The 17,060-nt window shown below is 40.2% G+C and overlaps 1 protein-coding gene across 1 annotated transcript in view; it reads left to right on the forward strand.

Annotated features, from left to right (window-relative positions):
- Positions 1-13,305, forward strand: part of SMARCA1 (SNF2 related chromatin remodeling ATPase 1) — a 114,592-nt gene extending 101,287 nt beyond the window's left edge. Inside the window, 2 exon segments of the mRNA XM_020969833.2 lie at positions 11,490-11,600; positions 12,800-13,305. Of these exon segments, the coding sequence (XP_020825492.1) occupies positions 11,490-11,600; positions 12,800-12,871 (183 nt within the window). The 3' untranslated portion in view covers positions 12,872-13,305.
- The last annotated feature ends 3,755 nt before the right edge of the window (positions 13,306-17,060 follow it).

Consider the following 17,060-nt stretch of genomic DNA (forward strand, 5'->3'; position numbering starts at 1 on the left):
TGTTTACTTATTAGTAGTTCACAGTTATCTTTGTGTCTACTTAATACATTTTGAATATGGTATAAGGTAGACTTCATTTGGAATATGGATTACATATTTAAATGTAAACACTAGATATAGGAAACATTGCAAATTAAGGATGACTAGATAGTCAAAACGCATTGCTAAAATCCCTGTGTTTCATGATTTCCTTCTAGTTTTAATAATGGTTTCTTAATGGGTGGTGCCTGTCCTGTATAATCCAGGAAAAGAAATCTCTATTTCTGGGCTTCGAAGATATTTGGTTTTGTTGAGAATCCTATATCACTAATACAGTGGATGCAGTTTGCTTCATTGTTTGAGTCTATTGTTACATGGAAATTGAAATCCTCCTGTTAATTAAAGTTAGCTCGCACAGAAGCTGTCTGGTGAAAACAGGATTTTGCTTAAAAAACATTCTACTCTGTTGCCCGGAGACACCAACAAATACTCTGAAACCCTTGGTACAGAAAACATGAAACCTCGGTGGCTCTAATTTATTCGAGGATTTCAAATACTGAATTCATGGCTTCTGACTTACCGAAAAGTCTCAGTACTTCAAAGCATGAGCCTTCAGTTCTAAATATGCCTCACTCTGAAGGCCTTCGACTAAAGGTTGGAGATTACTTTGAGTTTCTTTACCATTCAGAATGCTGGCTACACAAAGGGAGAAATGAGGCTCAGTTCTGTTTCTCCAAACTAAAAAGATTGTGATTTCTTTCCTTGAGAACTTCTTTGGTATTTAAGTAAGTAATCAGTCTCTATTGAACTGCATAAACAAGTAGAAAGGATATGATCAACTGGTAGGTTTTTTAAGCTCTGAGCATACAAATGGCAGGACCATTTTTCTTCCAAGGGAAACATATCAAGATGGGTTCTCAGTCTTAGAATTTTCAAAGACTGTCAAACCTAAATGGAATATTTCAGAAGCCTTATGAGAAAAGGAAATGGTAACATTACATATTTCTTTATTTCATACTAGACTTTTCAAACCTTTTTAACAGCATTAACTCATTAATCTTTGTGGCATCCTTAAGTAAACCCAAAAGACCAAAAGCAAGACTAAGTTTGACAGAAAAAACTTAAACACAAACACATTACAGAATCATCAAATCTTAATACTGGAAGGGCACACGGTGGCCATCTACATCTAGTACAACCTGTGCCTATAGATGAATTCCCCAATACAGTGTCTCAAACACTGAGTACAGTGGATAGATCTGGGGTCAGAAGGACCTGAGTTCAAATCTGGCCTAAGATGCTTACTAACTGTATGACCCTGGACTAGTCACTTTATACTGTTTGCCTCAGTTTCCTCATCTGTAAAATGAACGGGAGAAGGAAATGGCAAATTGCTCCAGTATCTTTTTTTTTTTTTGTGAGGCAATTGGGGTTAAGTGACTTGCCAGAATCACACAGCTAGGAAATATTATGTGTCTGAGGCTGGATTTGAGCTCAGGTCCTCCTGACTCCAGCGCCACCTCGATGCCCCTCCAGTATCTTTGCTAAGAAAACCCCAAATGGGGTCAGAAGCAGTCAGACCTAAGTGAAAAGTGACTCAACAATAATAGTAGGTATCCAGCCTTTACTTGGAAGACTTATCACCTCTTAAGGCATCCTGTTCCCACCTCTGAATAGTCCTAATTGGTAGCAAATTCTTATATGGATACCTTGACAAGCAGCTGGGTGTAGCAGAGCACTGCTGTTGCAGTTAGGAAGACCTGGGTTCGAGTCCCCACCACGTTTCATTTTCCTCCCCTGTAAAATGAGGAGTTTGGTCTCTATGACCTCTAAGATCCCTCTACCTCTCAATCTATGATTCTTTCTAGTAAGTTAACCTGTTGAGTTCCAGAAAAGAGTATGGCAGTCATGCATACTAGAGAGACCATTGGTGTACATTTGGCTAGAGCTGTGTATTTGAAGGTCACATAGGCTGACCAATCAGTGAGCAATCAATCCTTTTGGATGACTTTGTTTCTTCCAAATGTATCAAGGGAGAAGAATGGCTTCGGATCTCCTGCCAGCTAGTCAGGAGCATCTCTCGATTTCACTACTTCTTTTCTATCCATTGTGTTCCCCTCCTTTTTTTCAGTGTTCTTTTTTCCTTTCTTTATTTTTGAAAGCAATCAGGGTTAAGTGACTTGTCCAGGGTCATGCCAGATTTGAACTTGGGGCCTCCTGACTCCAGGGTCAGTGCTCTATCTACTCTGTCACCTAGCTGCCCCCAGTATTATCTTTTCTTCTTAATTGTGAAATTCTTTACTTTTCCTTCTGCAAACAAGTGTTGTCTTATTTTGCAGCCTGAATTCAGAAGGCCCTTTTTAACTCTTTGCAGTTTTTTTTAAAAATTCTTCACCCTATTCCATCTTTGAGTCATCTCATTCACTGAGGCATGACCAGGATGAACATTTTTGAGAAACTCTAGATGTGCTTATTGTCTCTGTTGTAGATGCTGACAGCTGCACAAAGTGTTAGCCATTCAAAAGAGTGACTCAGTCCTTTGGATTAATATGTACATTTCTTTTTTTTTTTTTAATGGAATTTGAGAGTGAGTCACACAAAATAATACTGCTGCCCACAGTGCAATTAGATTTTAGTGTTATTGCTGGTTTGTTTACAAATCACAATTTTATTATTAATTAACTCGTGGCTTAATGAAGATTAAGAAAAGAACATTTCCCATTAGAACTGTAAGAGAACACAGAATTTCTTATTTTACTGGTCTAGTTTTGTGTTAACTTTCTCCAGTTTGATAGAGTTCACAATGAATCCTAAGTATTAACTTGTTTATCAGTTCTCTGCACTAGAGTATTTTATAAACTATCTGCTTGGTCAAGGATGGATTTTCCTTGTAGTTTTCCTCTAAAAATTGAAAGCCAGATTTAAAATCCCATAACTCATTTGAGAGTCGCAGTTGTCACTTGTAACTCGTTGGCGATACAACAAAGTATAAGGAAACTTTGCGGGGGAAAAGGATAGTTATTTGTGTTTCCCTGCTTGACATATTAGCTTCTAATTCTGTGCTCATTCTTTATCTGTTACTTTCTTTTTGAACATCATCACATTCTATTTTCTTTTTTCTTTTTTGGCAATTGGGGTTAAATGACTTGCCCAGGGTCACACATCATCACATTCTAAAGGAATTCTTAACCTGTGGTCCATCAACTTGGTTTTAAAAATATTTTGATGATAGTATTTCAGTATGATTGGTTTCTATTGTAATCTTATGTATTTTATTTTATGCATTTACAAACATGATTCTGAGAATGGGCCTATCCCAAGGCTTCCCCAGCCTGTGCAACAAGGGGTCCAGGACACAGAAAAGGTGAAGAACCCTTGGGCTAGATGAAAGTTGGGCAATAGGAGAGAATACATTAAGAGTAAAGACTGAGTGCTGGCTTCTTAGCAAATTAAAAGAGAAAAATCCTTTTATGTTCATGGGAGCATATTAGTCTTAGAGACAATTGAAAGTCTAAACATTTTGGCTGCTTATGAAATACAGAATTTAATATCTACTGGAATTTTGGTGCAGCCAACTTAACTTTTCTCTGCCTCAGTTTCCTAATTTGATAAAGTTGTCCTATTTCAGACCAGATATTGATTATGAGGAGTTCTTTTAAGAGGTAATATTGCAAAGCCCTTTGAAAGGCTGCCCGTGAGGAGTGCTAAATGAAAAGATTGAAAACGACTTCTTGGGTGACCATGATGGGAGGTGTCACGCATGCGATGCTTGTTAATTTGTAAAGAGCCACTCAGAAATTTGAGGCTGGTATAGTCATGTGGCTGTAGGGTTTGATTTAGGATGCTGATGGGAATTGGAGGATTATAAATGTTACCAACAGCATGCTCTCACTTTGGGGTCTTCTACCCCTCCATTATCTTTTTTTGGAAAGTGACATAATATAACAAACCATAGATAATGATTGTTTTTAAAACATTAAAGCAGCACTGGTTGAGTAAAAGCATTCTTCTCAGAGAAATGCAGGATAGAGTTATTGGACTGGGCACTCACACTTACTTGTGGCTCTGTCCACAGTCGTGGCTTTTTGTGAGATCATAGCAGTTCAGAGAAATGCCAGGTTAGCCAGGAACCTGGAAAATGCTCCAGAGAATTTCAAAGTTGGGGGATTTTGTGTATGTGTGTTTTTTTAAATCCTTCTGGGACAAAGAGGGAGGGAGGGGGAGAGAGAGAGACAGAGACAGAGAGTTGGGGTGGGGAAGTAGAGGAGAGACAGAAGAGAGAGAAAAGGGGGAGATAGAGACAGTGAGAGAAAGAGACAGAAGGAGAGAAAGGGGGGAGAGAAATAGAGAAGAGAGAGAACAAGAGGAGAAAAGGAGAGAGTGAGTGGATGAGTTTTGGGGTGGGGAAACAGAGAAGGAGAGATGAGAAAGGAAGAAAGAGAGAGATGGAGAAAAGAGAGAGGGAGGGAGAGAAAGAGGCAGAGAACATTCATCTTCATTTGCTAAGAACTGAAGAACTAAGCTGAGATTCTCATAAAGAAAGAGCTTTTTACCTTCAAGTTTGGACGCCCAATTCTTTGCCCTCCCTCCTTCATCTGCCCTTCACTTTCAGCTAGGACCCCTAGGCCTTCTGTTAGGACTTGGGGCACCTCCATTGTTGATATTCTCACACCGAAGAGTAATACTGCTAGTGTTACATCTAACTTTAAAGATGTATGTATGTAATGTATGTATGTATGTATGTATGTATGTACGTTGTATATGTATGTATGTATATCAGTATCCCAAATTAGAAATCCGGTTTATTAGCTAGCAGGTGTCGTTCACTCATTTTTTCAGTCATGTCTGACTCTCCATGACCCAATTGGGGGTTTTCTTTTCAAAGATACTGGAGTGGTTTGCCATTTCCTTCTCCAGCTCATCTTACGGATGAGGAAACTGAGGCAAACAGGGTGAAGTGACTTGCCCAGGGTCACGAAGCTAGGAAGTGTTTGAGTTCGAATTTGAACTCGTGTTCCTGACTCCATCCCAGTGCTCTGTGTACTATGGCACCACCTAACTGCCTTTTTATGTGCCCTGGTACATAGTCAGCACTTAGTAAGACCTAGTCTGTATGATCTCTCCTGATCTCTTATGGTATTTAGCCTTTATTTCGCTTAGGACTTTCATAGTTATCTGTGTACTTTTTCTCACCACCTCCTTCAGGACAGGAATCCCATACCTGGGACAGGTATCCACCTTGCATAGTGTTTTACGCATTATTTATATACTGTATATTGAAAAAACCCAGCAAAGGTTGGTACATATTATGACTATATGATGGCCTAATAAGTGTCCTCTGGGCCAAAGGAACAGCAGGCCAATAGCAACAAAGGCTAAGCTGTGAGACTCTTTCTGCCTCTTTTCCACTGAATTTCTGGATGGAGTTCTGCCCGCCACAGATGCCTAATTTGGGTGCTTCTGCCTTATATCTTCTTAGTCTTTGTCAGGCTGCTCAGAAGCTCATGCTCCCTTCCTCCTTGTAGCTACCGAGAATTCTGAATGACTCCATTACAAGGGTGGAAGGTGGAACCTTAGCCAAGAGTACCCCTGGTATCTCTCAGCTGATACTGGCATCTGTGCATCTTAGATTCATCTGCTCAGTTGCTGGGAAGTCCCATTTTAGGTACGTGGCTACCTGCAGGCTTGGTCTAGTCATTGGGTACCACCATGTCATTCTCCAACGTACTCTTGGCTCTTTAAAATTCTAGAATTAGCATCATAAGAGTCAAGGAGAAGAAAAGAGGCAGCAAATATATTGGGTGTCCCCAGTGCCAGGGTGTTTTCCATCAATCATGCCCTGTTAGATAGCTGTGGGATCATAAGCCTCCTATGTTTGGGGTCAGCTTTGAAACAAATCCTGCCCATGCTATCATGAATTTTTGCCACTCAGCAGTGTTGAGCAGACGAGTTAGGATAGAAGCAGTGTATGCAAAATCTTTAAAAAAGTATTTTGCAAAATGTCTTCTTGAGAGAGATAATGTCCATCTTTTAGTTGGAGGGTGTGCTGAGTTCGCCATAAGCTCTATTGAATTGTAAACTTTTCACTGCAGAGTTGGAATGTCTGACATCTAAATTTAGTGCCACTAGCGTTTCCTGTAGAATTGTCCCCTCTTCCTGAATCCTCATAGAATAGTAATGTATCCCTTTTCGCCATTTTGCAATTTTATTCTCCTTTATAGTGTTGGAAGGAGCATCAGGCTGAGAATCAGAAGATCTGGGCTCAAGCCTGGGCTAGACTAGTTCTGATATCATGGCCAAGAAAAGTTAAGTGACTTAACTGAGGAGGGGGCCTCATTTTCCTCACCTGTGAAATGGGAATAATACCCTCTGTACTAACCACCTCACAGGGCTGTGCTGAGGAACATGCTTTGGCAAACATGAAGTGCTATGAAAATGTAAAATGCTGCTGTTGTTATTATATTTTTTTTTCTGCTGCAACTAAAGACTCTGGTTTTTTGTCCATTGGGGCAAGGCCTTGTTCTTGCTTGAGAGGAGGGGCAGTTGGGCTGTGGAATGGTAGAGTTGGTAGAAGCTATACAATCCGTTCACCCAACACTTGGGAAAATTGTTGTTATGTCGTTTTTCAGTTGTGACCCCATTTGGGGTTTTCTTGGCAAAGATATGGGAATGATTTTGCCATTTCCTTCTCCAATTCATTTGACAGATGAGGAACTGAGGCAAACAGGATAAAGTGACTTGCCCAGGGTCTCACAGCTAATAAGTGTCTGAGGCTAGTTTTGAACTCAAGAAGATGACTAAAGATAGATTTGAACTCAGGTCCTCCTGACTCTAGGACTGGCACTCTATCCACTGGGCCATCTAACTAGAATAAATCAGAGGGGCATGGAAGGGAGGAAGAGAGTTTATAGGGATGAAAACATTCTTCCTACAGATATTTTTCATGTTCATTTATATACATTCTTTTTTTTTTTTTAAGGTGGATTCACTGGCGTACTAGTACATTCTCCTTTAAAAAAACTAGCAAAAGGCTGAATGTATAAACCAGGGTTCTGTTTATAGAGCCATCTATTTAGTTTTAGGATCGCTTAAGAATAGGGATCAATATTGGGGTGGGCACCATTAGAGAAAGTGACATTACCTGTAATTGAAGGTCTGTGAAAGCCACCTCGATACGCATCCATCTCCACTCCCATTTCTCTGGTTATTTTTTTGTGCCTTGAATCATTAGCGACGAGTTGAAAAGGCCCAAAGGTTAGAACTTACTGTGTGGCCTATTTATAGACCCAAGGAGATGCTTTACTTTGCTGCATAGCACATTTTCCCTCAAAGTATTGGTTTTTTCTGAATCAACCATATGACTCATGAATATGTATCTGAGGCAAAACCTCTCTGAAGGTATCTGCTAGTATAGGCATCTATTACTTATTGAAAATAATGATAGCCAAAGGAGGATAGCTTAATGGTTTGAGAATTGACCTCTCTGTGTACCTAAATTCCCTGGAAACTCAACATCATATCTTATCATCTGCTCTCAACTTAGCCCTTTTCATAATAGATAAATTGAATAAACACACTGTTTAATTTATGTGTTTGTTTTTGAGTGAGTGTATGAAAACTATTTTATGAGGAAACTCAAATGCACTTCTCTTAAATTCTTTGACCTTAGATAATGGTGAACCTGGACTAACCTTGTAACTTATGTTGTTGAGTTGTTTCGGTCATGTCCGACTCTTGGTGACCCCATTTTGGGGTTTTCTTGGCAACGTTACTGGCGCAGTTTGCCATTTCTTTCTTTGGTGTATTTTACAGATGAGGAAACTGAGGCAAACAGGATTAAGTGACTTGCCCTGGGTCACACAGCTAGTAAGTGTCTGAAGCTAAATTTGAACTCAAGAAGATGACTCTTCCTGCTTCCAAGCCCAGTGGTCTATCCACAATGCCACCTAGATGCCCCGTATATCTATGGGATATGAATTCATTTTTCAAAAGTGCTTCTAATACTTTATCAGCATAGGTATTCTCCCAGTCATGGAGATTGTAGCCTCTCTGCAGGAGAGAATTTCAACACCAGAAAGTCACTATCCTTTATATACTAACAGATGACCAATCCCCAGAAAACAAATATAGACCCAAAAGCATACATGAGATTTTAGCAAATAAACTCTACTACAACTGGGCCATTATCACAGACAAACTGTTGCCCACAACTACCTGGATATAATATTGATCCATAAAAATTTAAGAACAGTTTTCAAAAGATGTGGCCATGTACAATTACTCATAATTTCCAAACTACATGGCAGAAATAGCTTTCAAAATACAGAGATCTAGAAGGAGAAAACAAAACTGTGTGGGAACACAATGAGGATCATGTCATTCCTGTGATCCTGGCTGCTACGAGGGCTGTCCCAAAGGTGCTTTCGGACCTCGCAGTTAATTAACAAAATAGTAGGGGAAGCTAGGTGATGCAGTGGATAGAGCACGGGTCCTGAAGTCAGGAGGACCTGAGTTCAAATCTGGCCTCAGACTAAACACTTTTCACTTACTAGCTGTGTGACCCTGGGTGAGTCACTTAACCCCAATTGCCTTAAAAAAACCCCAAACAAACAAAAAACTATTTGTTTTCTTCAAGCTGTGTAGTGATCCACAGAAAACTGAACATAAACAGGATAGTAACTTGTCCTCTGTTTGTATCTTAACCCCATCAAAAGATGAAAAGAATGATGTAATGATGACAAAACAAAACACATTTACACTATGCCTTGAGATTTATAAATAACCTAATATGGTCTTTGGTTATAATTTCTCCCTGAGCTTGAGCTCAGATTGGGCAGCTGCGTTGCACAGTGGATAGTGTACCAGACCTGGAGTCAGGAAAACCTGAGTTGAAATTGAGCCTTAGACACTTACTAACTAGCTGGGTGACCCTGGGTAAGTCACTTAACTTTGTTTGCTTCTGTTTCCTCATCTGTAAAATGAGCTGGAGAAGGAAATGTCAAACCACTCCAGTATCTTTGCAACAGCAAACATTGAACCCCTTGGGTTAATCTGGTGAAACCCGGGGACCTCTTCTCTGAATCATATTTGTAAATGCATCAAATAAAATGCATAGGATTGCAGAGGAAACCAGTGTTAAAATGTTAAAAAAAAAACCCCAACAAATTCATGGACCCCAAGTTAAGGACTTAGTTAGAGGATGGAACAATGAAAACAGGATTGTTGAAAATACTTCATTTTGTTGCATACTACTTTGGTTTTTGTTTGAGAAGAGAGGTAATCCTCTGTAGTTATAATCATTAAAAAGTCAAATGCTATTTCTTATTGGAATGCCCTCCTTTCTTTTTACCTATTATGTCTCCTATCCATTCTTGAAATCCTCAACTCACTTGTTACCTTTTCCATGATTTCCTGATTTTACAAGAATTTTGGTAACCTTCAAAAACATTTATTACGTAATACCATGTATCGTCATGATCCTTGTTTGTGTTTTAACCCCCTATTAAGGTGTGAGTGCCGTAAGGTCCAGGCTGATGAAAGATCACTGGATTTGTAGGCATGGTTTGAACCCTATCTCTAGTACTTGGGCTGTGATTTTGAAAAAAGTCGCTTCAGCTCTCTAGACTGAATTTTCCTTATCTTGAAAAGGAAGGCCGATCCCTGACTTAACCTTTCAGCTTTAGAGCCTGTGACCTCCTAGCACCATGGCATGCGAGAGCCACTAGACGAATGCTTGTTGAATGAATAGTTGATGGGAAGTACTATTCATTTATCCCTAAGACAAATGAAGCAGGCAGGGCTAACGGCACAAGTTATTTCCTGAATTATTTCATGAATGGTGTGTAAGCTTGCTGTGCATTTGCAAAAATCTGTTTTGTAAACCTTTGTTGTTGATATTGTTGGTATAGTCTCCTGCTGGCAAGGTTAACCCGTAGAATCTTAGGGCTGAAGGAACCCTCAGAGGCCACTTTCTCCAACTGATACCTCAACAACAACAAAGCATTTATAGTGTTTGAGGGTTTACAAAATGCTTAATGTATTATCTCATTTTAAGCTTTACAAAACCCCAGGGAGATAGGTGCTATTCTTACCCCCATTTTACAGATGTGGAAACTTTGGCAGACCATATAGGTGACTAGCCCAGGGTCACCCAGCTAATAGGTCTGTGTGTCTCCCCGACCGACTTCCTGGCTGCCTGTCATACAACCTCTGCTTGAAGAACTCTGGTGAGGGGGGCCCACTACTTCCCAATGGTACCCATTCCCCTAAATTAGCCTCTTTGCAATTTCTACCCACAAATCTTGAATTGGCCTGACAGAACAAGCCTAATCTCCCTTTTATAGCACAGCCCTTCAGATTCTTGAACACAGTGGTCACGTCCTCCCCTGAGACTTCCCTTCTCTAGGCTAAACATCTTGAGTGTCTTCATCCTCCCCTCATGTGACATCGCTATCTTGGCCTCCCTCCTCTGGAACTCTCTGGCCTATTGACGTCCCCTCTAAACAGTGGTGCCCAGAACTGAACCTAGTACTCCAGCCCTGCTCTGACCAGGGCAGAGGACGGTGTGACTGGCACCTCCTTCATCCTAGGCACTATGTTTCTCTCAAAAACTTTTCTCATTGGTCTCTTTTGTTTTTTACATCGCTTTCATTTGCAAATATCTCCTCCTCCCCTCCCCAGAGAGCCATCCATTGTGACAAAGAGGGAAAAAGAAATTGGCAAAAAACAATTAAGCAAAATGAAGGAATAAATTGTCTCAGTCTAACAGTATAGGTGCATTTTATTACCCCCATTTTGCCTGTTGTGGCACTGCCTAAGATCATGTTGGATTTCTTGGCGGCCGTATTATTCTGTTGACTCACATTGTGCTCTCGGGCCACTATGAACCCCAGTTCATTTTCAGATGAACTGCTGTCTAGTCACCCCCTCCCATCTTGTACCTCTAACATTGATTGTTTTGGGCCTAAGTATAAGACTTGACTTTGATTTTTATAACCTTTCTTCTTATTAGATCTGCCCTTGTACTCTAGCCTGTGGAGCTCTTTTATGCCCTGACTCCATTATCTGACGTGTTCGCCATCCCTCCTAGCTTCCTGTCATTTATGTCTTTGTTCAAGCTGCTGATACAGATTTCATAGTGCAGGGCCAAGCACAGATCCCTGAGCCATTCATTCCACTAGATCCTTCCAAGTTATCATTGAGTAAGCGTGTCTAATAATATTTGGGGACTCCGTCTCACATTTTAACTGTAGAAACAAGGCAGTGGGCTAAAGTGATAAGAGCTTTGCATTTGGAAATTGTTTGATCTCTCAGAAATTACTTCTCCTTTAGCCTCAGTTTCCCTCTTTGTAAAATCAAGGGATTGGACTACGTGGCCTCTAAGGTCTCTTCCAGCTGTAAATCTGTGAACCTATTATCCTGTAACTATAGACCAGCGATATTTCCCTAATTTGTGCCTAAGACTGTATCACAGAAATGAATGGTGTTTTTAAAAATTTATTTTGATTTAGGAATTCCAGAGGCGCTGTAATACTCTCATATCATTGATTGAAAAAGAAAACATGGAAATTGAAGAAAAAGAAAGAGCAGAAAAAAAGAAACGTGGAGTAAAAGGGCCAATGGTAAGGTGGTTTATAAAAACTTATTTTAAAACAGTTTAGAGTCAATTTTAGATTCCTGATCTTGGGGAAAAAAGAATTAAGCAAGTTTAAAGTGGTACTTAGAATTATTAGCTTATACATTTTTTGTGAATTGTAAATGTCTTTGTTGACAAGAGTCATGTGCTATAACCACACACTTACTAGTTCTTTTTTTAATAGGACTCCGTGATTTAAAAAGTTTTGCAAAAGATTGCCATATAACTAGAGACAGTCTGGTACAGTGGAAAGAGCAATGGATCTGGAGTCAGAGGCCCTGGGTTCAGATCTCAGCTCTGGCCCTACCAATGAGACCTTAGACCAATGATTTCACTTCTCTAGCCCTCATTTGTAAAAGAAGAGGATTTGGACTTTTAGTATGGGCCTATGCTCCTAGGCAGGGGTGGGGAACCTGCGGCCTCGAAGCCACATATGTCCCTCTAGGTCCTCAAGGCCCTTGTTCTGCACTTGAGGACCTAGAAGGCCACATGTGACCTCAAGGCCGCTGGTTCCTTACCCTTGTAAGGTATGAGCCCTTTGAAAGAGGCTAGAGCTATGTTCATGGAGCCAACTGGATTGAACAGAACCTTGAGTTCCCTCTTAGTTAATTTATGCTGGGCCTTGTCTGCCATCTCAGTGTAAATCAGAACCTCCAACAGTCCACGAACCTTTATTTAGTCATTTAGTTAATTCTTTGTGGAATCAGCTTTCTCTGGGTTATGAATCAAACTCTTGACTTTGTGTAGACAGTCTGAAATATTTTACTAAATTGCATTACCTGAGAGAACTTGGGGTAGATCGGCTGCAAATCTACCCTTGGAATTGTAAAAGCACATTCTTCTAAATTAAATTTTGCTCAAGAAATGTACTTAATGAAAATAAAGTGGTTCTTAAAGATAAAAGTACATTTCCCGTGCCATGTGTAGGTGGATGAAGAGTGACTATTATTTGAAGGTTATTGTATGTTTTTTTTTTCTTGTAAAAAATATTTGGTCAGATCCTTTGCTGTGGTCTGCCTATTTTCTTGGACCACATAGAACATTAACTGTAGGAATTTCTAACCTTCAAATGAATGGCCATGGTTTTAAGAATTTTTTAATAGTCACATCCTAGATTTAACATGATAGGTCCAGGTTTTTCGTGTGTGTATTGGAGCAGAGTATTAAATCTCTTTTCTGTTTTAGACCCAGAAAAGAAAGGCGGAGCCAGCTGCTGAGAGCTCTGGCAAGAAGGATGCCAAGAAGGTGAAATCTTAAAGCTGGGAAATAATGTTAACTGAGGAATGTCCACTCCCAGCCCCCCCAGCCCCATCCTCTTTAGGGTCAAATATTAATTGCTAGTTTCTATTGTATTCCCAATAACTAACAAAAAGTCTCTTGCTAGTTCTAATTTTTTGCATATTTTATATCTTTTAACAAAGCTTTTTACCTGAAATGTGTAGTGTTCTACTTTATGCATTCCAAAAAATTTTGGTGTCTACCTGTAGCTCGTGAATTTCATGCCTTCCTCAAAATCTTCCCAGTCCTTGTTCTTTGGAAGCTTGTGCCGAGGTTTTAGCTTTTCTATGTTTTGTACGCTACCGCTGCTTTGAAAAAGAGCCTGGATTCTATAGTTGTATCATTGTTCTTTCATACTTAAAATTTATATGGCTGTGGAAAAATGGAATTAAAATGATTTGAGGAGAAATAGACTTCTGACTTTTTTGTTGCTTTCTTTTCTATGGAGTATGAGCTGCAGACTGTGATTAGCATAATAATTGTTTCTTTGAGGTCATCTAAATAATTTTTCCCACTGGAATAAAGGGTGAGAAAAGAAAAAAAAAATCACAAAGCTAATATTTGATACCGTGTTTTGCTGTCAGTACACATTATATTTAAATTATTCTCTAAAATATTCAGGTGGGAAAGCATAATAAAGTAGTATCTATGAGAAATTTAATTATTCTTGTTTTTTGGGGGCAGCAGTACAGTGGTAATATTTGCTGAGTTGCATTCTTTGCTACTAACTACTTTATTTGGCAACAAGTTAACTCTTTGGTTGCTGACTTCTGTGTGGTCTGTTATAAGACCTGAACTGAAAAATCTCACTCTCTTCATCAACTGACAAGCATTTATCGGACATCTTCTTTGTGCCAAGTACTGGACTATCAAAATATGACATCAGACATAGCAGCCAGGAAGCCAAGTAGAAATATCCAGTAAGTCAGAGTATGGTTGTTAAGCTAGAGGCGGCTCATAAGGGAGCTCCAAGGCAGGTTGGTAAACTCAGGAACACCAGAGCTCATTTGGGAGGGACAGGGGAAAGACCATGATTTAGGCTCTCCAGATGTAGCTGCCCAGGGCTAGAACCCTGCATGTCAGCAGCAGGGAGCCCAGTGTATGAGCCAAGTGTACCCTCGCTTAACCGCAGGTTGCCTAAGGTGCCACTTCAGGGTTTCCTCACGAGGTTCCTCTCCTGGGAATTGATTTGAGGGGAGTACCATCACTGGAGATGACTGTTGACGTCAAAACCATGGTTCGCAGAATCTCTTCCAGTGGCCCGTAGCCATTTCAGACTCAGGTGCAGGAGATTTCATTGGGTATATTGGGAGCTGAAGATGTTAACGGCTGAAGGTTCAAGGTTCCCTTGTGTCAGGAGTAGCTCTTGGAAACAGAAAGACTTCTGATCTTCAGTTGGACAAGCCAAGATATGGACAGGCATGGTCAACGGTCATGAAGAAATTTTCAGGATTCAAAATGTTGGCATTAGACTGATACATTGCCCAATCCACAAGGGATTATATCAAGTATTCCAAGTGACCACAGAGTGGAAAACTGAGTTTCTCTTGAATCTCATTACCCATAAGGATTTTTTTTTTTGGCTCTCTACCAAGTTTCATGGTTCCTGGGGGGGATTTAAGCATGCTGCTGAACCAGGGTCCTTGAATACCTACTTTTTCTATATTCCTTACTTTTTGAAAAATTTTTGAATCTCCTCATGCCTTGGCAATTTTAAGAGAATTGACAACACCTATGGGTTGGGATCCCTTTTCCCCCTCCCCGCTTCCAGAAGAGAAGCATTTTTTTTTGAGTTTCTAGAAGCACACAGTATATACTTGGTAGTAATTTGTTGTATTGTTCAGAAATTTGGATTTAGATGCTATTTTTTCCCTCGTAAGGCACTTCTTCAAAAAAGAAAATTGAAACTATATGAACAAGGTATATGCCCCAGTTTTCTTTATGAGGAGAAGGTCATCAACAGAGCTAAAGTCAGAGTGGGAGGAGAGGGTGAGATGTTGCAGAGGTCAGCCGAGACGTAACGGGTAACTCTCATCCCCCATGGTGCTGGGGGTTGGGTTGATTATGGAGATGGTGATCTCAGAACCATCATTTGAGAGCTATCCCTTTCAGGCTCTAAAGAAAACAAAAATGTGCTTTGGCAGATGACCAGGATGGAAAAGGGTCAAAAGTCGAGCCTGAGGAAAATGCACATAAGACTTTCCAAGTGTCATCCTAACTGATGAATCTCACAGATTGGCTCATAGGTGTCGTTAGCAGTTTTAACATGTCTGCCAACACATTTATATTGTGTAAACATTTGCAAGCTAATCTCAGGAAGAGAGGGAAGAAATTGTGTGTGCCTGCCTTTTAGTTTTTTTAAAATGTATTTTGAAGTGCAATTTTTCTCCCTTCGAAACAGCATTTCTTTACCAGAACAAGAAATTTCTCCTGTGAATTAATAGCTTATTTGGTTGGGGATTAATGCCACGCAGAAGCAAAAGTGACATAAGGAAAAAATTCAGTTCCTTCTCTTTGAAATGTAGAGCTGACGGCACAGTGGAAACACATTAAAATATAGCTACTGGTCTGAGATAGAAGGAACCGCAAAGTAACCTGAACATTGTGGAATGGTTTTATTCCCAGCACAGCATGGGGGTGTGTGTGTGTGTGTGTGTGTGTGTGTGTGTGTGTGTGTGTGTATATTCTTGCCTTAGGGACATACAAAGGCTTATCCAAACATGATAATAGGATTAACTGAATACTAGGATTAATAAGTGAATGGAGGGGTGCAGAACAAATGGAAAGTGGGAATGCACTAGACTTCACCCACCAATAGTCAATTCATTAAGAGGCAGAGAGCATTCCCAAAATCTTAGGCCAAAATATTATTCCTATACTCTGCAGCAAATTTAAGGTATGCTTGCCCCCAAAAGGACAAGCTTTACATGTAGCCTAGACCTTTGAAAAATATGTACATGGAGCAAAGTGGGCCCCCAAAGGATTCTACATCCATTGGCCAATTTATTCCATGTATATGGTGATTAAAGGTATCACTTTAAAGATTATGAAGGCTCAAGGGGTAACTCTTAAAGGAAGGAGAAAGATATTGTTGTGTATATCTTGGGGAGGCATTCTCATTTTGTGCAGATATGTATTTGGGGGTAGGTCTTCCTGACTCCAAATCCCATCAGACACTTACTAGCTGTGTGGCCCTGATTAAGTCACTTAACCTCTCTGGGCCTCATCTGTAGAATGGGGAGGTTGGACTCAATGGCCCTTATAGTCCTTTCCAGCTCTAAATCTATGTAACTGTGATCCTAAATGTAAATAGTTTTCTTGCTTATTTGTGGAAACCTACATGACTGTAAGAACATCATAATAGGCATTATGATGGGCATCCTAACTTAGCATTTAAACAACACAGGATGCATCTGCAGAATTAATGGGTTCATCAGACTGGAAATGCAATTATTTTTCAAATCAACAATTTTATTTCCCTTTTGAAAGCCTAAAAGTGGTGTTTAGAGGCCTCATAGTATATAATATAGCTAGTTTGCTGCCTTCCCGCACTCTACGATCCCCCGGCTTTGTACTCACTGTTCCTAAGCTTAGCATGCTCTCCCTCCCTCCTCACCTCCACCTCCTGCTTTTGGGCCTTTCTTCAAGGCAACACAAATCCCACCTTCTGCAGGAGGCCTTTTCTTGTCTTCCCCAGCTAGTAGTGCCTTCCCCTCTCAGATTACCTTCCACCTACCTACTCTGAATAGATCTTGTATGTATCTCATTATTTACACAGATTAGAACAGACACTCCTTGAGGACAGGATAGTTTTTGTGTTTTTACTTTTCTTTGTATTCCCATCGTTTAGCACAGTGCCTGGCTCATGGTGGGTACATAAAAAAACCAATTCACTTTTTTTCCCCCAACAGTTAAAGAGTAAGCAAAAATGACTTGGTCATAAGCTTTAGAAGTCACTAGGACTCTTTTTTTTTTTCTTTTGGCTAGGCAGTGGGGTTAAGTGACTTGCCTAGGGTCACACAGCTAGTGAGTGTCAAGTGTCTGAGGCTGGATTTGAACTCAGGTTCTCCTGATTCCAAGGCTGAAGCTGTATACACTGTACCACCTAGCTTCCCCTAGGACTCTTCTTGTCCAAGGGGTCTTAAACTTTTTTTGCGTCCTGGACCCC

This window comes from Phascolarctos cinereus, unplaced genomic scaffold, assembly GCF_003287225.1.
Source record: "Phascolarctos cinereus isolate Bilbo 61053 unplaced genomic scaffold, phaCin_HiC Scaffold_8;HRSCAF=390, whole genome shotgun sequence".
NCBI classification, from domain to species: Eukaryota; Metazoa; Chordata; class Mammalia; order Diprotodontia; family Phascolarctidae; genus Phascolarctos; species Phascolarctos cinereus.